Genomic DNA, 24,869 nt, shown 5'->3' on the forward strand with positions numbered 1-24,869 from the left:
CAAAGATTATTGCGATTTGTTGGATGCGCGCAGCCGCGATACACTCGTTCATTCAAATGAAACAACAGGATGACTAATCGATTTTTGAGATTTAAGAATCGATATCGGTTTGTAAAAATGATAATCGATTAATATCGAGAAATCGATATTTATTACCCAGCCCTAACAAATCGAGAAGATAGACCTCTGTCGATCTGTCTAAATTCCTCGAGTGAATGTAATTGTGTGCTATAACCCTGTTCAGGCCTGAGGTATGCTGGGACCATTAGGGATAACTAGGTAAAGAAAATGGATTGATGGACAAACAAATTCACAGAAGGACTCATATTTCGGATTCTATAAATACAATAACAAACAGCGAGCCACATAATTATGATTTCACACCCGCCCACATTCCTGCAACCTGATTAAAATGTGCCGTCGTGTAAATGGATATTTTCCCGCAACACTGCACTACATCTAATGGGTACCAATTATAAATATACACTGATTGTTCCGAAAGCACATCAAGTGCTCTTACAGTGAAATATTACATTTGATTGTTTACTTGATAATTTTACCCAGAAATACATTTTTACATCATTGATGTCAGAACGAAGAAAAGGTTTACTCAAATAGGGTATGTATATTTGGAGGTCTGATATGATCTGCATGATGGATTTGCACATCTAGGTTGTCTGAAACTGTGTTACAGAAGCTTTGCAGGACGCAGAGGCAGGATTACGTGGTTGTTCCAGATTGCTTTTATTGCACATGTGCGCAATTTGCTCTCCTTTACTTTTTCGTAATTTTGCCCTTTTCTTTGCAATATTCAGGGACCGATTTATTATATACTATTTCGCTTCTTGTTGCCATGGGAATGGTAGGGAGATAATGTGTAACTTTGTTTTTTGAGAACAACAACAGAAGTTGAGAGTGAGAGTGTGAACACATAGTTAAATACCTGATAAGAAAAATGTTAAGACCCTCTCCCACTGAACACACAAATAAAACTACAACACACTCTAAAGCTCGATTTATAACAATACATTCAGACAGCAAGAGCACAATATATGATTAAGCATAGCATATTCATATATACTAGAATGAAAGTTATTACAAACTGGCCCAGTGAAATCCCTCTTTCAGAGACACTCGGAAATGAATGGACATTAACATTAATCACTTTGCTCTCTCAGGCAGAAATGTCAAATGTCGATTAACCTCAAGACTTACAGAGATAAAAGTGATAGGTTAAGCTTAACAAATTTTGCTTGGACAAATTTTTATACATTGCTTTTCATATTCCCTTTTCTTTCTTTTCTGCACCTAACAATTTAACTACAGCCCAATTCACTCCCTGTGCCAATGCATTGATGAAACTAACAGTTGGATGTGCCAAAACTTTCTTCAGTTAAACAAAAAAGGAAACAAAGATCAAGGTGAACGCGTACCAGTCTAGGGGTCAAACAACTAAAAATCAGCTAAGAATCTTGGTGTGTCTCTAGAGTCAGACCTTAGTTTCAGTAGTCATGTAAAAGCATACTTTCATCTCAAAGATATTGCAAGATCGACATGCTTTGTTCCAGTCAAGACTGTAAAAAAGAGGCCTTGACAAAGTGGTCCCTAATATTAATATTTCTACTTCTGCCGACATACTTTGCTTAATTTTCCCTCCAGTAATTATGGAGGGAAATTACTGCTTAATTTGCTTAATCCCCCCCCCCCCCCCCACAGCGCATTCACGGTTTTAATCTAGTAGTGGTCACAAAAAATGAGAGGCACATGGACGTCCGCAAGGAACCTCCGGGCAGACCCTCCGATGATGATTTTTACGTCACGCGTACCCTAGCGCAATTGCAGACGTGGAAAGTATAACACTAGCTTTAGCAGCTGCGATTACCTCACGCAGACACGCTAAAATGTCTGAAACTGTTCTGGCTTTTGTTTAAACCGGAGTCTGACAAAGATGGAGCGACTAAGAAGTGACAACATGTAGAATGCAACAGGACGTCTCTGAACGGGTTAGTTGATGAATTTACATTGCTGATGTGGAGTTTATATAAATTTTAGGGTTAGTGATGTCACTAACCCGGGAGGAAGCTCATGTAGTTCCTACCAGCGGTTTGTTGTCCTTAAAAAACGATTTCTTTAAAAGCAAATATCTCCCTTTGCTTTGAACTTTGAGCGTTGTAACTTTGCATATGTTGTTTATGCTCAAACAGCAACAATAAACAAAATATAGTATAAAAATGAGCTAATAGAAACCAGTGAACAGCCTGGCCACATCCAGCCACTACTCGCAGTTGCAAGTGGTTGATATTTCTTGAATTTGAAGTGAGGTGACAAAAAAGATAGATGTGTTGTTCAAGTGGACACATTTAAAAATATATTCAAAATTTGATGCAAATGTAGTTTTTAATAATTCATATGATTTTATTGTTGGAATTAACCGTGGATGTTACCAGCTATACTATTTCCTGAAACGGATGATAAAAACCAGAGATTTATAATATAATGATATAGCCTATTTAAAGGAGTAGTTCACTTTTTAAACAAACTTTTGCTGATAATTTACTCACCCCCATGTCATCCAAGATGTCCATGTCTTTCTTTCTTCAGTCGAAAAGAAATTAAGGTTTTTGATGAAAACATTCCAGGATTTTTCTCCATATAATGGACATCGCTGAATCTTTAGTGCAGCTTCAAAGACTTTAAAGGGTTAGTTCACCCAAAAATGAAAATTAAGTCATTAATTACTCACCCCCATGCTGTACCAACCCCGTAAGACCTTCGTTCGTCTTCGGAACACAAATGAAGATATTTTTGATTAAATTTGAGAGCTGTATAACTACCACATTGGCTGCCTAAGGGACTGCCTCTTGACGGCCCAGAAAGTCAATGAAGAAAATGTTTAAATATCCCAAGTGACTACCGTGGCTCAACTATATGTTTATCAAGCGAAGAGAATACTTTTTGTGCGAAAAAACAAACAAAAATAACGAGTTTATTCGACTATTTCTTTTCTTCCTTGTAGGCCAGAAACGAGACTTCCTTAGATTTCCACGACGCATGCGCGAGAATTGCGATCTCCTTACACTACTTCAGTTCAGTTCTCGCAAAAAGTATTCTCGTCGCTTGATAAACATATAGTTGAGCCACGGTGGTCACTTGGGATATTTAAACATTTTCTTCACGATGAATAAGGGTCTTATCTAGGACCCTTCGAGTCATGACTCGAAAAAAGATTTGTTTATTTTGATGAATGAGTTCGAACAGGAGAGTCACGAACGCTCATCACAGAACAGAGCAAGACGAGCATTTGTGCTTCTAAAACTTAAACTTTTTTATTCATTTTTATAAATCACCGATCGTTTCGCTTGATAAGACCCTTATTCATCGTATGGTGTCGTTTAAAGCCCTTTGAACAGTTTGCACTGACACTCTCATTTGGACCTTGAACCGTTTGGTTCCCATTAAAGAGAAAATCCTGGAATGTTTTCATCAAAAACCTTCATTTCTTTTCGACTGAAGAAAGAAAGACATGGACATCTTGGATGACATGGGGGTGAGTAAATTATCAGCAAAAGTGTTTTTTAAAAAGTCAACTACTCCTTTAATAATTTTCATTTAATGAAGCATGGGAGGAATTTCCTACTATTTTTTTTTATTCTGAAAGACTTCTGACTAAATGTCAGTGTTAGCTTCTCCAAAAAACAAAAACTCCCACCAGAGTGTGTGCCAACTCTAAGTAACACAAGCCAGTTGCCAAGTAATACATACTGTTGCTAAGTAATCGAGTTCCACAGATTGGGTCTGATGAGCTTCTAAAGCCCACAGCATCCTCATTAGCGGTGGCTGGAGGAATAATCAGGCCCACGAGGGACACTAGTGAAGGAACATTACCTTTCAGACTCACAAAGCTTCAAGGTTTACCTTTAGAAAGAAATCATCATCTGAATGAAGCGGCGCACTACAAAGGCTCCCATGGTCCCTGTTCCTGACAGAGGGATGAAACAGATCCTCAGATGCCTGCCGTTTGACATTTTAAAAATATATAAGAAACATATCTGTGGTTGGTTGTTTGTTGTTGTTTTAGTTTATTGACTTTTAACGCCATGTCACCAACAAGCAGTTGGTCAGCTGTTGTTCATACGATATATACTGTACACAAATACTGACAGGGTTATCCCACTTTTGACCAATAAACTTCTTGACATTTCCATTCGTTCATGACACCAAGAGAAAAAATCCCTTCACGATTACACTCACAACAAGCAATAACTAGAATGGAATATCCATGAATTACGATTTGATTCATTTCCATGATTTTATTCACCTCCAGAAATGGAAATCACAATTGAAAAAAATAAAATAAAAATCATGTACTGTATTTCCACAAAGTCTCATCAGATTGGAACATGCTGAATAATCACCTTTGTCAATTGCCTTTTTTCCACGCGATATATCGGCCACCATATCGGTATCGGACAAAATATGTTCCTTTTTATTGTTATTTATAATGATATCGTATATATATATCTTAAAGCTGATAAATAATGAATTATCTTATTTTATCCATGGCATATGCAAGTATGTTGCACAACGACTTTTTTGAATTATTTAGGCAGTTTATTTATTTTTAAGGCAGTTTTTTTTTTTATCACAAAAGTTTTACTTTAGAAAAGTTAAAACTTTTAAATTGTACTGCATATGTTTGATTTATGTTAAAGTGCTTGGGACATGGCTTTTAATGGTGAGACTTTTGTATTTGGTAATCAGGCTCTCAAAATCGATATAAAAATTTGGATTTGGATTTAGAGTTATCGGCCAATATATCGGTTATCGGCTTTCATATATAAAGTATTGTCAGGGCAAAATTTTCATAATTGGTGCAGCCCTAAAAAAAAAAAGAAGAAAAAAAGAATAGCTGAACAATCAATAACAAAATTAAATAGAAATGTTAAAGTGTAAACTGGATCACAAAGCCAGGAAAAAAAAACAAATACAGCACACAAAATATAACATTCAATGGCATTAAACAGAAGATTGCACATTTTCACCAAATATAGCAGCACCTGACTGGTATGTACTGAACAAACTTCTAATAAATTCTAAACCCTATAAAAAACATTGTGCAATTAAAGTAGTTTCTCATCTGTACAATCTTTTACAGCTAAAACATCCTGCAGTTTGAAGAAAGACCAAACATATCACAGCCTGATAAGAATTACAAAAGACGCTTTAGGGTTAAAAGAGGTCCTCCACTACACCACGGAGCGATGGTCCCCGCACACATAAACGGCGCTGGGGCGGATCCGTCTCCTCGTGTGGCCGGGCAGCTGCGGCAGGAACTTGAAGTACTTGGGCATCAGGTCAAGGCAGGCGTCGCGAAACTTTTTGATACGCCAGTAGTAGATCAGAGGATTCAGAGCTGATTTGAGGTAGCAAATCCACAGCAGCCACGTGCTGATCTCAAAGAAGTTCTGCCTGTAGTAGAAGGGCCGACTGAAGGTGGACAGCAGGCTGTAGGTGGCGAACGGAGCCCAGCATGCGGTGAACACCGAGAACAGAATGAGGATGGTGGTGAAGGCACGTGTTTTGAAGCTCATGTCAACGTTCATCTGAAAGGGTTTTTGGAGGCTCATCAGACCCAGTTTGCTGGCCTGGCTGAGGCACACCGAGTCCGTGTGGGAGTGGATGCGGAGCGCGTTGTGGCGGAGTGTGCTCAAGATGCCCATGAACGTGTAGAGCATCACCAGGAACGGTACGAAGAAGAACACCAGCATTATCAGCATCATGTAGGCGTGGTAGCCCCGGTCCGCCGTGTACCCGAAAACACACTGAGGCGCTCTGGGGGGAATGTCCAGGGCCGGATGGCCGACGGAAAGGGGGAAAGAGAAGCAGAAAGACAGAGACCACGAGACTGCGATTAACACTTTGGCCCTGCGCGGACTCAGCTTGTCCTGCTTTTGCACGATGATTAGGAAACGGTCCACGCTGATGATCAGCAAGATCGCGACTCCCTCCATCACGAACATCCAGAAGAACATGGCTGACACGCGGCAAAACACCTCTCCGAAGATCCAGTTCGTGGTCACCATTGTGACCAGGGCAAAAGGCATGTTAAGGACCGCTAGCATCATGTCGGCGAAGGCGAGACTGGCCAGCAAGATGTTAATGGCGGAGCGCATGGCGGCTCTCTGGTAAACCATGGCGCACACCACCATGTTTCCGAGGAAGGCCAGCAGCAGCACGCAGATGATGACCGACCCGAAGAACACTTGAAGGGGCAGGTTCAAGCCCTGAACCGGGTCCGGCCCGACTGCCGAAGGCGTTACGTATCCCGATAGAGTCCGGGGCTCCAGCGAGCTGTTGGCTTTAGCGGAGGAGTTCTCCATGGCTCTTGTACCCGCTGGCTGGGTCAGCGCCCTCGGTGGGGGGGGCAGGGTGGCGATGGGCGGCCCTGAAGCCACAGGCAGACTAATGGAGGGATAAAGCATTCTTCTTTTTGCAGTTACATGGTAAAGAGAGCAAGCTCAGCCTATTGGACAGGTCGCTAGCACACATCTCAGCATGGAGGCAGAGCCTGGGGACGAAGAGAAAATGAGTTAGCTGTGCAAGGTTCACAACGTCACAAACAATCTAACATGTAACACAATACAGAGTCATAGTCATAGAGATGCAGCCAGCTGACTGCAGGTTTACTGTGAAATAGAAATGCGCGAGAATTGCGCTCTGCTTACACCAGCTTACACTACTTCAGATCGCAATTCTCGCGCATGCGTCGTGGAAATCTAAGGAAGTCTCGTTTCTGGCCTACAAGGAAGAAAAGAAATAGTCGAATAAACTCGTTATTTTTGTTTGTTTTTTCGCACAAAAAGTATTCGTGTCGCTTGATAAACATATAGTTGAGCCACGGTAGTCACTTGGGATATTTAAACATTTTCTTCATTGACTTTCTGGGCCGTCAAGAGCCAGTCCCTTAGGAGTCAATGTGGTAGTTATACAGCTCTCAAATTTAATCAAAAATATCTTCATTTGTGTTCCGAAGACGAACGAAGGTCTTACGGGGTTGGTACAGCATGGGGGTGAGTAATTAATGACTTAATTTTCATTTTTGGATGAACTAACCCTTTAACAACACAGAAAATGAGAATTTTACAATTTCTTATAAATATTATTACTATTAGGCTACTTTTATCTGTCATTCATGAGACTCTCACTGTACAATAAAAATGTTTTTTTTTTCATTTACATTTAGCATTATCAATCAGCATTTCATAATAAACAATGATATAATTGGGGAAATTATTTGTAGATGGAAAGACCACTAAAAGTTTGAAAGTACTAATAGCTTTGTTTTCTGCTCATGATGATAGTGTTTTGATTATTCTGTGCATTGTTTGTTTTTATAAGATACTTGTTTTGAGCAAAATATAAAAATGAGTTCATAAGGAAACCCTGAACAATATATATTTTCTGTCACATGGCCTTCTGCCATAGATACTGTAGTTATCAATAATATTAGACAGATACAATATCTTACCCTTTAATATTCATATCCAATTGGGCTCAACAGACTTTTTCCTTATCTATTTTTTTTTTTTTTAACATTATCAGACACCACTGCTTTGGGTCATCATCTGAGATCACTATTTTGACTGCTTCTTTTACCATGTAGTACTACTGCAGCCCAGATGGAAACGTAATGTATCCAAGAAAATATTGTCTGGACCTCAGCTAGAAAGGAAAAACAGGGAAGAAACCCCTTCCAATGCTCAGGGGGATTTCAATTGATTCCAATCGATTAAGCAATTGACACGACCCAGGGCGAGCTGTAGGACTGTGGCTCGTGGTGGACTCGATCGACTCCATCTAGATCTGGATATAGTCTTGGACAAATATGCGATTTTCTCAGCTTTTTGCTCAAAATGTTGCTCTTTTTAATGAAACTTAGCAACATTCAAGAATTGATTAAAAAATAATGCATGAGGCTAACAAGTTTTGTTTGTTTGTTTAAAAGCAGAGGCAATGTTCTTTCTTTTGATATAATGCATGTTCAGATATTCAATACAACAAAATATGTTGGGGACTAATGATCATCATTTATGTCCATTAATATTTCAAGTCAAGTCACCTTCATTTATATAGAGCTTTTAACAATATAGATAGTTTCAAAACAGCTTTACAGTGATAACAGGAAATTAAAGTAACAGATGTTGTTTTTCCCCAAAAAATTGCTAAGTATCTGACATGACACGAGACTTCCTTATAGATTTCCACGACGCATGCGCGAGAATTGCGATCTGAAGTAGTGTAAGCTGGTGTAAGCAGATCGCAAATCTCGCGCATGCGTCGTGGAAATCTAAGGAAGTCTCGTTCTGGCCTACAAGGAAGAAAAGAAATAGTCGAATAAACTCGTTATTTTTGTTTGTTTTTTCGCACAAAAAGTATTCGCGTCGCTTGATAAACATATAGTTGAGCCACGGTAGTCACTTGGGATATTTAAACATTTTCTTCATTGACTTTCTGGGCCGTCAAGAGGCAGTCCTTTAGGAGCCAATGTGGTAGTTATACAGCTCTCAAATTTAATCAAAAATATCTTCATTTGTGTTCCGAAGACGAACGAAGGTCTTACGGAGTTGGTACAGCATGGGGGTGAGTAATTAATGACTTAATTTTCATTTTTGGGTGAACTAACCCTTTAACTTAAAATGAATAAGGTTAATGGAAAGGTTATAGGAAAGTGTAAGGATTAAGTACTTTAAAACAATGCTCATGAAAACAAAACATAGTCATTTGATGAATGTTTTCTGAACACATTCTTTGAACATCTTTTAAATATTAAGGATCACAAAATTGTTGACTTGAAAAATGTCTCAAGGTTGGATGCTCCACAACAAAATCTCCTGTGCTGAACAGCGCTCAGTGTGACTGCGACCATTAGTGATGACACTGACGTTAATGAGTAAATCCCTGAAGGAAAGAGGAGCACCACCACTGTGGAGATCAGTGTTTTCTTGTAGTTGAAACCATTATTCAAATGATCCTTTGTTTCCATTCTGCAGAAGTCAGTCAGTCTTGATTGGAATATTTGGGTGAGTAAATGATGAAATGATGGGTGAGCATTCCCTTAAACTGTTGTTTTAATTCATCAATAATATTTATTCAAAACCTACAGCCAAAACCACAAGAGGTTGTGTTTTTCATTGATTGCACCATGGATAATGCAGAACATAAAGTGGAGAGCGAGACAAAAAAAAAAAAAAAAAAAAAAACAGCCTTGAAAATTACTTCAGCCTAACAGCAGAGTTTGGAATTTTATATTTCTAAAACTTAAAATGAAATTTATTAATATTCAGAATAAACAATCTCACCAAGGACAGTTATTTCACCTAACTAAAGTCTGATTTCAGTTACCAAGCAACATATCACCTGGGCACATTCACATGGAAGTGTTTATGCCCAAAAGATTGTTTTTTTTCCCATTTGGCCTAGTTGTTGAAGTAGTTGAAGTCCTGGCTTTAAGTGTAGATTTTCCACTAGAGGACAAAGAAAGCATTTTGTCTGGCAACCTGGCAAAGGTTTCTTCTGCAAAAGCTAGGTTTAAACGATTTTTAAAGTTGCCACTTTACCCAAATACATCCATGTATGAGAGAAAACAATGAGAGAATAAGGCACCTTTATGCTAAATATACTCACCCACCCACATGCAAGCACCCATGCACACACATAAATATCTTCACACACATACACGTCTGGTTCCCTATCTTTGAGGAGACTTCCACAGACGTAATGGTTTTTATAGTGTACAAAAACTGTAGGCTATAATATTATGATCTCACCTTACACTAACCCGACCACTAAACCCACACACAACTTTCTGCATTTTTACATTTAAAAAAAAAACTCATTCTGTTTGATTTATAAGCTTGTTTCCTCAATTTAGACCACAGTCAGTGTGGATTCAGGTTGAAGGAATTGTGAGGAACAGGAATAGAAAAACAAGCACACACAAACACACACGGGTATATCAGGTGAAATCAGATCACTATTTCAGCACAATCTTGCAATAGGCTTGTATCTACTCAAGAGTTTCCACCTTGACCACCATTCACAGGCCCCATCTCAAATAAAAGGTTTCTGCATTGGGTTAAAAGCTGTAAGAAGCAGTGTTGTAGTACTCGAGACTCGGACTCGTCTCGGTCTCGAGACCATATTTTAATGGTCTTGGTCTTGTCATGGACTCGTGTGCATTTGGACTCGGAATTGACTCGTACTCGAACATTTTTTTTTTAGGACTCGGACTTATTCCCGAGTCCACTCGAGTTCAATTCAAAATATTTTTCATGATTATTAATGTATGTTAATAAAATATTTTTTTTAATTGATTGACACGCCCAGTGATTGGTGATTTTCTAGTGCGCAATTGCGCATGACAAATTGTAATAAAATTACTTTTAACACCACCTACTATGTGGCCTTTTTACCCTAAACTGATCATATTTTTTAATCTCTAAGTAAATTCAGTAAAATAAAAAAAGGATTTCTCTAAGTAAATAAAAGTAAATTAGGTAATCAACCCTCACTGGTCTCGGTCTCGACTCGACCATCTCTGGTCTTGGACTCGACTTGGACTCGACTCTCTATGGACTCGGACTCGACTCTCTCTGGTCTCGGTCTCGACTCGGACTCAAGTGAGGTGGTCTCGACTACAACACTGGTAAGAAGTCAAACTGAAGTGGAAAGCATCTTACAGCAGACTATCAGTGGTACAGTATCAGCTGAAACCATAGTGACAGCAGACAGTCGTGTATACTGAACTTGTGGATCCTAGCAACAGGAATAAAATGATTAAGTGTCTCTTCATTATGCTTGGGAAATGCATCCCTCCATTATGAAGCACAATCACTTCAAGAGGCCTCAACAGTAAGACTGTTCGATGTTGTGAACCTAGAACATTCTTCCATTTCCAAAAGCTGCACTTTTGAGACCGAGAAAGGCCTAGGCCAGACCAGAAGAAGAAAATAGATGAATCAAGATACTTTCTGGATCAAAGGCTCCAGATTTTCATCTCTGATAAATAGATGGGGAAACAATTGCAGAGATATGAATCTTATTACACTTTTGACTCCTTAGAAATTGACTTTTTTTTTTTTTTGCTCTGATGTTATATTTACCCAGACAAAATCTTGCCTTGCAAATTGCTTTCAATTTAGGATCTGAAAGATTCACCTTGAAAGTGAATCAACTGATTTAAAATGGAGGAAAGTGTAGAGAACATGACAATCATATTTAAAATGTTATATAGTGCTCTCTGAACACAATCATTAATAAAGTTGGTGTTTTAATTACCTTGATTCTCCTCTGTGTCTTGTTTGAAATAAAGGATGCCGCATCATTCACATCATTATTCGCTGAGATTCAGATTCACATCCTTCTCTCGCCAGATGTTTGAAGCTCCGACAACACAACATTTCCACATAAAAGACTTATTTACAGATATTAAACGCGTATTGGTATAAAACTAGACTGGCACGGCTTCGGTTTAAAAAAACTAACGTTAAACGTTTAAAAAAATTCAATTCTGCCCGTTTTAGCGTAATGAATCAATCAGAAAACCCCGCGTAAACAGATGTCTAATCTTAGTAATCAAAAAAGCACTGAGAAAACTGCTTTAAACTGCTTCGCTATTTTTCCGAATGCAAACGCTCATTTTAAACGGAGAGAAATGCATGATACATTTTGTACCCGCGTCTCGTTTCTCATTTCTATGTATGCACCCCAAACACACCGTGACGCTCGCGCTGTCTCCGCATTCACCACACGCAGAGAGGAAACCAATGACATTTCAATGCCGGGTTTGATTGACACGCCGTTGACCAATGAGAACGCAGGAATCGCCCACTGGTGTTCTCACTGTGGCCAATGACCGCAGTCGGTGCAGCTGGGTTTGGTCAGAGCCGTTGAGGGTTTGGTTGCGGCGGCGGGCGGGACCTATGGGCGGGACGGGTCTCATGGTATCAATCAATCAATGGGAGGGGAGCTGTGTACTGTGTTCAGTGGTTTCGAAATATAAAACAAAATGAAATAAACAACAGACGCAGAAAAGCAGTGTTCTGATTTAGTGAGCGAAACGAAACCATATAAAACTTTAACTCGAAATGCGCACACGGAAAAAAAAAATCTGCTGCTAACGAAACATTTAAAAAAAAACTATCTTTAAGGGGTCAAATTTGTTCATTATATGAATATAAAATGTTTTTTTTTTCTCATGTTATGCTATGAACTCAGTTGTTAAAAAAAATAAAAGGACACGAAATTACATATGTATAAGCAAAAACAATTGGATTTTCTTTTAGGTTTCAAACTTTGTATAAAGATGATTTTCATCTATGTTATGAAAGATAAAACAGAATTAATTGATATACCATTTTACGTTAAGCAATATGTGGGTAAAAGGGCCATAACTGGGTTTTCCCATTCAATACAATGTATAGTGTATTAGCATATTAATGTGTTCTTGCAAAATGTAATGAAAAAAGTAGTGTAATAATGGGAATTATAATATTCTAATGGGACCAACATTTTCATAATAATATCTAATATTTCATATATATATTGAATATTGATATATCATGACGTGTGCGTGGCTCTCAAAATGCCTGATAAACATGATGTACAGTGTCCTCTAGTGGACATGTTTGAAATCAATGCCCTGTTTTGTAACAGTCATATTTTGATTATATTGAACTTAGATGTAGATTAATGACAAACAATCTGAAAAGGAGTCAGATTGAAATGATAGTTACACTTAAATATGATCATATTTCCATAAGAGTGCTAAATTTGACCATTAAATTAATGCCGGTCATTTTGAACAAAGAGAAGTTAAGTGTCATGGCGAATCCTCCAAACATTTGGTATCTCTGAAAGCCCTCAATGTGCTCTTTACAGGACATTCAGAAATTCACTAGGAGTGCAAAAAGTATGGCACATAGTCATTATTTCACCTTGTACAACCTTGTTTAATTCAGTTCACTGGGTCAAAATGCAAGGGCAGCTGATTTATTGTCTAACAGCAAACATAGTATAGCATTTCTTTATCGAGAAATATAATCTGTACTGATACGATCACTGATATGACATCATATTTCCAGAAACATTTACATTAATTGATCTTAAATTGATCATTGGGACATGCCACACTTAAGACAAACTAAATAAAAAGACAGGCCCTTCAACACTATACACAATCAAAATGTCAAAACACTTATATTGAGGCAATTATCCATTGTGCATTTCAGCGACGACTCGAGTCTGTACAGAACGGCGCTCACGTGTGCTAAGAATCCTTAATCTGCTTCGTCTCCTTGGATTTTGGTGGAATGATTTTGACGTCAAAGGGAAAAAAGAAACCTGTCAGCGCTTTGGCATCTTTGGGATCCAGAGAGAACTCTAGTGCCAGCTTCTCCGGAGTCCATGTTTTAGGCATGCGTTTGTGGTTGTTCAGGCCAGTTAAAGCTTCCACAAGCGTCAGTTTTCCTTTGGGAACATCAGTGACATCCGAGAAGCCATAGGGGTCGCCGGGCAGACTGAACTTCAGCAGCCGGCGCTGGGTTTGAGTCTTGACCACCTTCACCGGAGCGGATGCCGCTTCACCCTACAGGAGCACAGAGTCAGTCACACCAGCAGAGGGCAGCGCACACCACAACCTGAGCCGCTAACAAGTGGAGATTTCAGAAGTTGCCTCCTGGGACATGAAACAGGTAAACTCATCGACTCACTAGTCCACTTTCACAGCTTCACAGGGCCCTATAATACACCTGGTGCAATGCAGCGCCAGGTGCGACAAGTGTTTTTTTGCTAGTTTCAGCCCGACGCAGTTATCATTTCCACATCCCGTTGATAAACTAAAAAAGTGGATTCGACACATAGCGCAAGTGCACTTGTGCCATGCACCTAGGTTGTTAAAATAATTGTGTTAGTAACTCTAAACTTAGAGTTTTCAAAGTCGAGCGACCAAAAAGTGTAGTTCGCTTATAGCCAAAAATTAGCTGGCACACTAATTAACCAGGGTGGAAATATCGGACAGATACAAATCTCTATTAACACAGAGTTTTTATATTAAGACTTTTTATTCACAGTGTTACTACTGATCAGACCAATTATAATCCTTGTCAATTTGCTGAGTGACACAACATCCATTAGTGACGACATGCTAATGTCTACAATTCTTATTTAACGTTGAGTTTTATGGCCGAAATGAACTCCCACGAAGCACCAAATGCAGGTACTTTTCTATTTGGTCTGTGAATTTCTCAGAACAAAGCATTAGAAAAAGTGTCAGAGGCACAGATCAAACTGAAGTGGAAAGAGTGTATGAACTTAGCATGAGGGCACTTTACATGAAACGCTTCAAACGCAGAAGCTTGTGGGCGGTGGATACGAAATATTGCTGGCCTCTTCCAAGTTACAAAAAAAAAACATGCATTATTAATTGTTGCAGAAATTTTATCCATTTTACTGTAATACAAATTTACTTTATTTCATCATATAACTTTAAGTTATATGAAATATGGTAAATTTGTATCTCAGTAAAATCAGTTCACTCGGAAATGAACATTAGTTATCTCAACCTCAAGCCATCCTAGGTGTATATAACTTTCTTCTTTCACAATCAGAGTTATATTAAAAAAATATCCTAGCTCTTCAAAGCTTTATAATGTGAGTGAATGGTAACTTAGATTTAGAAGCCGAAAATAATCCAAGGTACCAATCACTCCCGTTATAAAGCTTGGAAGAGCCAGGATATTTTTTAATATAACTTTGACTGTGAAAGAAGAAAGTTATATACACCTAGGATGGCTTGAGGTTGTGAAAACTAATGTTCATTTCCGGGTGAACTGATTTTACTGTAATAATTTTTACTTGTGTAAGGCTAAAAGAAAGTCAAATACACTTAGAAACGCTCGAGGGTGAGATAATCGTGGAATAATTATCATTTTTTGGTGAACGAACCCTTTAATGGCCTGGATTTTACACACAGGGCTTAGATTAAAGGTGCATTGTGTAATATTTCTGAGGATAATAATGAGACAATCAGCTGATTACTAGGGCTGGGTAATAAATATCGATTTCTCGATATTAATCGATTCTCATTTTTACAAACCGATATCGATTCTTAAATCTCAAGAATCGATTAGTCATCCTGTTTCATTTGAATGAATGAGACATTGTATCGCGGCTGCGCGCATCCAACAAATCGCAATAATCTTTGTCCTTGGTTACTAGTGATATGAAACAAAGTCTCAATTTTCAAATTACGTCCATTGTCTTTAGAAATTCAAAAACATAAATAGCGTTTTGCCGTTTTGGCGCTGTGGCGTGAGATCGCTCTGGCGCAGCTCCAGAGAAGCAGCAGCGCTGATCTCTCTTCCGGGTTAATAATACCGGTCACAGCGCGAAATAAACATGAATGAGCATCTGAAAGTGTGTTAAAAGATCGAGTACAACTTATCGAAATCCGTATCATGTCACATTGATTCGCTCAATCTGCGTTTTTCAACCGTGGAAAGACGTCAATTAAACAGCTTGTAATCAATGTCATGTATCGTCATATTTACCTCAGAAAACGCACATAAACTCGTTAGTCCACACTCGTTAGTGTTCTTCAATATTTAATGCATATTTGAATAAATCTGGCAAGTTTTTATGACAGCCACCATTTAAATGTTTATATTTCATATAATCTTCTTATTGTAAAAATAAATAAAAGTGTAATTTAAGTGTTTGTATAGCTACAAAACAGTTCATTATTACCTTCATATTAGGCTAATGAAGCCTAGTAGGCTACAACTAGACTTTATATATAGACCATAGTTTACAGCATTTAAGAGATTTGATTCCCTTGAGAAAAATTGCCATTTATTGTAACTGATATCCAAAATAATCGATATTGAATCGAATCGTAGTCGAAATCAAATCGAATTGCAAGCTTGTGAATCGAAATCGAATCGAATTGTGAAATTTGTCTCAATACCCAGCCCTACTGATTACTATCATTATATTATATATCAAGACCCTTGATCCTCACCTGACTATGGCTTTGTAAACTTTATCCATGATGTGGTTTATAATGGACTGTGGTACATAAACTTGGCTTTGGCTATTCTCTGCTGTCTCAGTCGACCATATGTTTGTCCCGTTTTAGCCACCGTAGCTTCTTCGAAAGGGAGGGATGAGCAGTGGGCTGAGCCATTAGTGCAAGCTCACAACCAAACCACTAGATGTCGCTAAAAAATACACACTACACCTTTAAGCCAGGATTAGGCCTTAGTACAATTAAGTAGCTTTTATAAGCATGGCTAAAAAAATGACTAAGGTGCATCTTGAGTCAAAAAATGATGGCAGTGACATATTTTAAGTTTGAGTAAAAACAGCTCATCCATGCATTTTATTCGGGGACTAAATTAAGCCTTGTCTGTGAAACCAGACATTAGAATTAATGTGACACTACAGTAATACAACTGATGACTATAATTGTACTGTTGGTGAAATGATCCCAAACTTCAAACCTGAGGAACTGTGTTGTTAGACTCCACATAAACGTCCTTGAGCCTTGACAGCAGTGGGTCATTCTTCAGGTGAATCTCTTCTGCAATGCTGGTCACTGGCACAGAAACACATACGTCAGATCAAACAGAAAAATTATGAGAAAACCCTCTTTTAACAGGTCTGACTTTTTTGGCACAGCTTCTCAATGGACATATCTGGATCTACAAGCAACAGAGAACAAGGTGTTGAATCTGTCCCAACTAAATCTAAAGAGGGGGAAAAGCCGATGTCTAAGATGGTCATCCTCAATGCGAACAAAGAACTAGACAAGAAGTAGACAAACAACATGTAAAGACAAGTATGCAAACGAAACAACGAAAGTGGTTATATAGTTTAAAATATGATCTTTTGTGTCAGTAGGTTTATAGTTAAATGTTAAAGTGCAACCGAATGGGCATTCGTAATCACCCTATTGTTTCAATGTAATATTTCTCTTACAAACATGAAGAATTTTTTTTTTTATTGCCTTGACATCCAAGGACATACATAAAACAGATTGAAAAAAAAATATGAATACAGGCTTACATAATAAAATGGGGTAAAGCATGTAAGTTACTTCTGTGTATTTTTATATTGTAATGCACATTTTAAAAATGTTAAATACTGGATAAAACAAGCAGAAGTGTTTTAGTTGCTCCGGAAAAAGTGGATATAACTACGTCCAGTCCACTCTGTTACAGCTATGACAAGCAATAATATTTGTTGTCACTGATATTTTTTTTTAAATAAAAAACACAAATACATAAATAGATTTAAGCTAATTTTGAAATTAAACAACAACATCTGTTGTGAGTGTTTTAACTAATTTCGGTCACGGATATGTAAGTCATTGGGCATGGTCCTTCACCCCCACCAGTTCTTATGAGCACAGGTTATATGACTGTACTAGCATACTCAACACAATATCTCTCACCCGCATCTCCTTCTTGTGGAAAACTGCCGGATGTTGGATGTCGCGGTGCTGCTTGAGGTTTGGCCTTGCTTATTTCTCGGAAAGCGCGATTCTCTAAATTAAAGTTTCTAATCATGCGTGTTACTCTGGAGCCCATGCTAGAAACATCTACACACAGAGGACATGCCTCTTCTTCTTACAAGTTACAACTCTACCATCAGACACAGCCCGCTCGTTACTGCCCTCGACTGGCTGATTCTACAGTTGACTCGCCAAATGGTTTTGTGTTTTGTTTCTTAAAATGTTATTATTAACGTTAACATTACATATTTTTGTATATTTGCTAATTTTAATAATTATACCGAAAAATATGTTCTCTCTTTCACACACAGACAGTGTTTTTCATGTTTTATGTGATGATATTGTAGAAACTGTATACTATCCCCCATTACATTACATTATTTATGAATAGGCTATTGATGTTGAGTGACTATGATCAGTAAAATGGTTCAAGGTACTTTTCAGAACTAAATTAAACCTTAAACTAAGTTGTGCTGTTTTGATATTCATAAACATGGAAAAAATGGTTTAAATCTATTTGTATACTTGGCAAATCTGGGAAGAAACCACACTGAGTTTGTGTGTAACAGTTCACACACTGAAAACCACATGTGTATTTCTTTAAAGTGGAGCCTAATTAATTTCATTGAAAAAAACATTACATAACATAAACATTCATTATTTATGAACATTGTTATGTGTAAGTTTTGTAAAAATGACAATTCATGTGTTATCTCATATGTTTTCATATACCATAAACCGTAAGTCAGACGGGATAACGCTGTTTTTTTTTTCCATTGAAATGCATAATTTCACTAAATGGAGTTGAGGAAACAATAATAACATGAAATCAAGTCATGTAAAACTTTTTCAGACATTTTACATTTTAACTCAAATTGCAGTGTTAAAATGTGTCTAAAGAACTTGAACAATAAAAAAAATAAAAAAATATATATATATATTTTTCTGATCTCTAAATATTGTTTACTGCATCACTTTACATATTCATTAGCCTAAGTATTATTGATTTGAAAAGTTTTAATATCATAATATTTAGAAATTGCATTAACGTTATCCTGTAGGCCTAATGACATTTTGACTGGTGTGGTCACATGATTCTCAGTTAAACCACTTAAAATACATAGTTTAAAATTTAGATTTTAGTAACAAGTAAAAAAAAAAAAAAAAACATCCCCATAAAGATAATAACTACTTTGATGTACAGTTTTAACCAATTTGTTTTTTTTTTCTCAGTTGAAAACCTTATTTGTCATTGATGTGAGCTCACGCGCTCTGCTCACGCACGCGGCTTCGGATGCGCGTGCGAGCATATGAGTGATTCTATGGAAAGCCATATGGTTCACATTTCGCCACTTTCCAAACGCGTTTCATTCTCAAAACGCCGGTGTTTACGGCGTTTAACACGAAAAGACGCCGCAAATTACGGCGTATTGTGGTACAAACGGCGTAAATTACGGCGTTTACAAAGCAAATTCGCCGTCATTTTCGGCGTTTTTTAATCCAGCCAATGACGCCGTTTCTGACACCGCAGGCCATCCACATTGCGCCGTCAATTGCGGCGCTTCTGTCTGACAAAGACGGCATAAAAAGCGGCGTTTTGTATAATATTATAATCAGCCCCACCCTTTTCTTCAAAGTTCAGCCCATCTAATGAAGTGACGTTTGGTGGAAAGACATATGTAGTAGATTGTCGATCTGAATAGCGATCCGTCTTTAAGGTTCTGTTTTTGGAATGTTATCCTGTCATATTTTTATTTCTTCATTGGGCACGTGTAGGCTATCGCTTTTTAAAAAGCACGATAAAGGAAATTTCCTTTATCGTATGTAGATATATAGTATGATTTTAGTCTCTGTTTACATTCATGTCTGTGAAATACATTAGATTACCCAACGAACTTTACATCTTGAGTAGGGCAGTGGTCTGCGTGCCACCATACAGTGTCGTTTTGCTCTTAGTGACAGAGGTTCGACTCCCATGTCCGACTCTATTTTTATCTGCTTCGTTTCTTTTGTATTGGTCTGTTGAATGCCTTTTAAATTTCGGAAGACTACCCGATAGCTGACAACCGATTGAGTAAATGACAGCAGAGGCTGTTTTAAGCCCGTTTACAGTGGCTGTTGATGTGGGTCCCTTTATTGCTGATTATAATGATGATGTGGGCAGATGCTTCACGATATAGTCCATTTCGTTTTTTAAGATCATAAGACTCTGGAGTTTTAGCAGTTCCCAGGATACACGAAAGGAGGTAGAGCCTTCCTAAACGATTCAACTATTAAAACAAGAGATTACGCTCCAGCCCAAGCGCGGACTACCGCTGCTCTGGACCATCACAAGATAAAGCTCATATTTGCTAACGGTGAATAATAGGCTATATTTTGAACTACCATGTTCATTGATGTGATATATTATAACGATTATATGACAGGTTTTTTTATTTTTATTTTATTTTAGCCTAGGCTACTTTAGGCTATATTATTTTCTCTTAATAACGAGATCTTATTTTGTTAAAACGATTCGCATAATAACAAGATTGGGGGCTGTATTTGCTGAAGCTTTTTGAACGGAGAAGTGTGATAGAGAAGTGATAGACTATAGGCTACATTTTATGTGGATGATAAAATGTGGATAAGGCATATTTTGTATCCATGACACATGTCCTTATAAGGCCAATAAAATATGTAGTTTCAATGAGGCAAGCATCGGTTCACCATGCGCGCCTCTGTGTCCTGATTATATTGTCTGATATTTGCTTCTAATGTTTTAATCCAGTCAATTTGTTGATGAAACATTTATTAAAATGAAGATACCATTTATATCAAACGAAATTTACAAGCTTTCTACAAAACAAAACTTAATAAGTGGTCAAAATCATGTCTGACCCACTTCAAATATTTTCCGATATTGGGCAGCTTTTGAATTTAGATCCTATCTTACTCATCTCATGCGGTTCCCTTTTCATAGCCTACTCAACATAGATGAAATAATAAAAATAAGTAGCGTAATATTATTAAACACAAATGTGAAACTTAGCCTATGTTTATTTTATTTTATGTTTTTTTTTTTTTTTACTTATATTTAAGCCACGCCGCTCCGCTTTGCTCACATGCTATAGCACATGTGTGTGTGCATGTGCTGGAGGGGTGTCCATCCCTTTTTTGAATACAGTTATCATTATTGATTATTTTTAATAATTTGTTTTTTCATGCATATGTTGAAATTGGTACTATTTGAGGTTTGACACTTTACTAAAAAGGACTTTACTAAAATGATACAAAAAATGGATGGATTTATAGCGTTTTGAAAAAAAAATAAAATTAACTTTTAATTTATCATTAACAATATTGTTGTTTGATTTAATTATCATTGTTCAAAATTTTCAGACTGAACCAATAAAACATTTCAACAGGATAATTTGAATATTCACAAAATGTGTGGGTCTAGGTAAAAAAATGTAGTTTTCCTGAAAACTATTGAAATGGATTTATAGCGTTTTGGAAAAGAACTCCTCATTTAAAAATATATATTTTACATAGGCTATATATATATATATATATATATATATATGAAATAATAAATAAAATATAAATAAATAAAATAAAATATATATATAGCCTATGTAAAATATATATTTTTATATATTTTTTTGCAAAAAATAAACAACTTAGGTGTGTTTTGACTATAAGCCTACTTTTTGCTTTATATATATATATATATATATATTAGCCTATAAGTTTTATTTTTGTTAATAGACTATCTTCATTACCCAGAGATAGGCCTATAATTAAACAAAAAGTAGGCTTATAGTCAAAACACACCTAAGTTGTTTATTTTTTGCAACATTGTGTTCTTATTTTGTTTAAATGTCAGTCTTCGTATTTATAAGAGAATATGCTACAATCCGATTCAATAGAAAAATCTTAAAGATACATGCAGCCTACAATCTTGCATGTAAAGAATTGTCGCCTTATAAACAGTCATTTGTGTGGTGGAATAAGCAATAGAAATATATGGTAGTATCTTAATTTAGACTTTATTACCATTTTATTAGTTAATTAACTAATAATGCCAAGTCAACTTTAATGTAAAGAGCTGGAAATTAATTAAATAATGTCAAATATTTAATGTAGGATATTAATTAGAGTTGCTAGACTTAAGATTTTACTAGATTAGTAGTCATTAATTTAAGCAATTATCAATGGGTGCAGAATATTCCGCGCTCAAGCGCATGGATAAAATTTGTCGCAAAACACCGGCAAAAGTAGGCTAAAATAAATGTCTTAAAAAAATAACGATGCATTTTAATTGTTTATTAATAAACTAGTTTTTCTAAATCATTCAGTGCAGGCTGCCTGCAAACATCTCCATATCCGCTGTAAGCGCCTTATACGGACAGGGTTATTGTTTTTTCGTGGACACATTTTTTATAATCTTTGTATGAAGACTATTTCGCATGATTGTGAGGATTATACACTGTTTTCCCGTTCATTTTTTAGACTCGCTCCAATTCACGAATACTTGTAAAATATTTTATTTTACAAAAGCTCAAGTTATTTTACAAGTTTTCTTGTTGTTGTGAGTTTACACAAATAAGTTGCGACTGATGTATTATTATTTTTAATAAATGATGGAGATTTTAGGTTGTTTCCACTGTTGATAAGGAAATGTGAGTGATGGAACCGGCGCCTTAAGTGCGCGCTCCATACTCCCTACAAACACTTAGAATAATAGCTAGCAGCGGGATGGGGATCGACGTCTCGTTCAAGCCTTAAAAAATAAAATAGGCCTAGTAAAAATGCTCTGTGCTGCGTTTCCCAAAAGTATCGTAAAGTTGATCGTAAAAGCGATAGTATGACTGATCTTATAATATTATGGTCTGTTTCCCCAAAGCATCGTAACTTAAGTAGCACTTGAAAATCTTCGTAGAACTACAAGTGCTCTGGAGTAATCGTAAATCCCCAAGTGCATCGTAAGAAGATGCACTTGGGGGTGCAACCGCAGGTGACACTTTTATCTAGATTTAATAGATTACACTGCACGTATAAGTATAATATAGCCTATAGGTTTTGATTGTACTTTATTGTACACTTTGTTGTACTCGTGTTTTGTTTAAATGAATAAATTAAGTAATTAAAAAAGAAGAAAAAATAGAAATAGCCTACACATTTAAATTAAACGAATTAATGAACAAAAAAATCATAAAATACGTAATCTGGGAAATATTGAAGACCGGGCAAAATAGGGATGAATTAAAAAAAAAATCTGTCAATAACTTCTGACATGCACGAAAACCAGCCATGTATTGGGCATTTCTTGCGGACCTCCTTCCCTGATCTTTGAACACTGTTGCAGTTAGTTTGCAATGTGACAATGTCCTTCCAGATGTTTTGTTTTTCCGTATGGTGTCCTTTAAATCTGTTAAAAATAAAATCTTTGTTTCCCTCTATCTCCTCTAGAAGGACATTAATTTTATCTTTTTGAAACGTATATCTTCTCTTGTTTTTGTTCAGCCATTTTGCCAGTAGGCTAGGTGTTTTATATCCATATAGACTTGTCTTGATTTCTAATCCACAACAAATGACGATTATTAGGTTAAACGTTAATAAAACGATTCCATATAAGGTAATCTTTCAGCACTTCGCGAATAGACAGCGACTCTGTCGCGCTTTCATGTTAAGTGCATTTCTGGGAAACGTGGAATTGCGGAGAGCGTTCGTAACCTTGCACGTACACTCTTAGAAGAAATGGTTCTATTTAGAACCAGAAATGGTTCCATCCCCCGCTTCATACATGGAACTCCAAAATGTTTTTTTTTTTTTTTTTTTTTTTTTTTGGAAAAAGGTTCTTGGAACCCTTTTAGGGATTCCAAATAATAGCTACATAGCGCTGATAGAACCTTTTAATAGAACCGTTTATTCTAAGAGTGTAGAGAGCGCTCTTAGATACTCCATCGTTATTGGGAAACCCGGCCCCCACAAAAGCAACAAAAAAGCCTAAGTTGATCATAAATAGCCTATATAAAATCTATATTTTTAAAAGGTGCCTCATTTATTAATTTTGCCTAGGGCCCCTATTCAGTGTTCGCCTCTAATTGGGGGCTGCTACTATTTGCTTAAGCTTTTTGAACGTAGAAGTGTGATAGATCATGGCGTGATAGGCTATAGTAGGCTACATTTTATGTGGATAATTAAAAAAATGTGGATAAGGCATATTTTGTAGCCATGACACGTCCTTAGCCTATATAAGGCCAAGAAAATATGAAGTTTCAACACATAACATCTTGTTAATACGCGAAAAAAAAAATCGTTTTAACAAAATAAGATCTAGTTATTGCGAGAAAATAATATGTAGGCCTATATGGCAGCAAATAGTAAAATAAAAATAAAAAACCCGTCATATAATCGTTATAATATACATCAGAATAAATGGTAGTTCAAAATATAGCCTATTATTCACCGTTAGCAAATATGAATATCTATTTTGGCAAGGGCAGCGTGATAAATCATTTTTATGTGAAATAGCCTATCTTGTGGTCGAGAGCAGCGGTAGTCCGCGCTTGGGCTGTAGCGTCATCTCTTGTTTTAATAGTTGAATCGTTTAGGAAGGCTCTACCTCCTTTCGTGTATCCTGGGAACTGCTAAAACTCCAGAGTCTTATGATCTTAAAAAACGAAATGGACTATATCGTGAAGCATCTGCCCACATCATCATTATAATCAGCAATAAAGGGACCCACATCAACAGCCACTGTAAACGGGCTTAAAACAGCCTCTGCTGTCATTTACTCAATCGGTTGTCAGCTATCGGGTAGTCTTCCGAAATTTAAAAGGCATTCAACAGACCAATACAAAAGAAACGAAGCAGATAAAAATAGAGTCGGACATGGGAGTCGAACCTCTGTCACTAAGAGCAAAATGACACTGTATGGTGGCACGCAGACCACTGCCCTACTCAAGATGTAAAGTTCGTTGGGTAATCTAATGTATTTCACAGACATGAATGTAAACAGAGACTAAAATCATACTATATATCTACATACGATAAAGGAAATTTCCTTTATCGTGCTTTTTAAAAAGCGATAGCCTACACGTGCCCAATGAAGAAATAAAAATATGACAGGATAACATTCCAAAAACAGAACCTTAAAGACGGATCGCTATTCAGATCGACAATCTACTACATATGTCTTTCCACCAAACGTCACTTCATTAGATGGGCTGAACTTTGAAGAAAAGGGTGGGGCTGATTATAATATTATACAAAACGCCGCTTTTTATGCCGTCTTTGTCAGACAGAAGCG

The 24,869-nt window shown here is 37.0% G+C and overlaps 2 protein-coding genes across 2 annotated transcripts; both read right to left on the reverse strand.

Annotated features, from left to right (window-relative positions):
• Nucleotides 1-4,962: 4,962 nt before the first annotated feature.
• On the reverse strand, nt 4,963-11,765 carry gpr63 (G protein-coupled receptor 63). Its single transcript, XM_039667558.2, has 2 exons — nt 11,338-11,765; nt 4,963-6,568 (listed from the first exon to the last, which is right to left on the reverse strand). The coding sequence occupies exon 2, from the start codon at nt 6,480-6,482 to the stop codon at nt 5,247-5,249; it is 1,236 nt and encodes a 411-aa protein (XP_039523492.2). The 5' UTR covers nt 6,483-6,568; nt 11,338-11,765; the 3' UTR covers nt 4,963-5,246.
• A 1,269-nt stretch (nt 11,766-13,034) lies between these two features.
• Nucleotides 13,035-17,706, reverse strand: ndufaf4 (NADH:ubiquinone oxidoreductase complex assembly factor 4). Its single transcript, XM_039667566.2, has 3 exons — nt 17,513-17,706; nt 16,560-16,654; nt 13,035-13,645 (listed from the first exon to the last, which is right to left on the reverse strand). The coding sequence occupies exons 1-3, from the start codon at nt 17,646-17,648 to the stop codon at nt 13,328-13,330; spliced, it is 549 nt and encodes a 182-aa protein (XP_039523500.2). The 5' UTR covers nt 17,649-17,706; the 3' UTR covers nt 13,035-13,327.
• Between the last annotated feature and the right edge of the window lie 7,163 nt (nt 17,707-24,869).

The sequence above is a fragment of the Pimephales promelas genome, chromosome 13, assembly GCF_988280905.1.
Source record: "Pimephales promelas chromosome 13, fPimPro1.hap1.1, whole genome shotgun sequence".
In the NCBI taxonomy this organism is placed as follows: domain Eukaryota; kingdom Metazoa; phylum Chordata; class Actinopteri; order Cypriniformes; family Leuciscidae; genus Pimephales; species Pimephales promelas.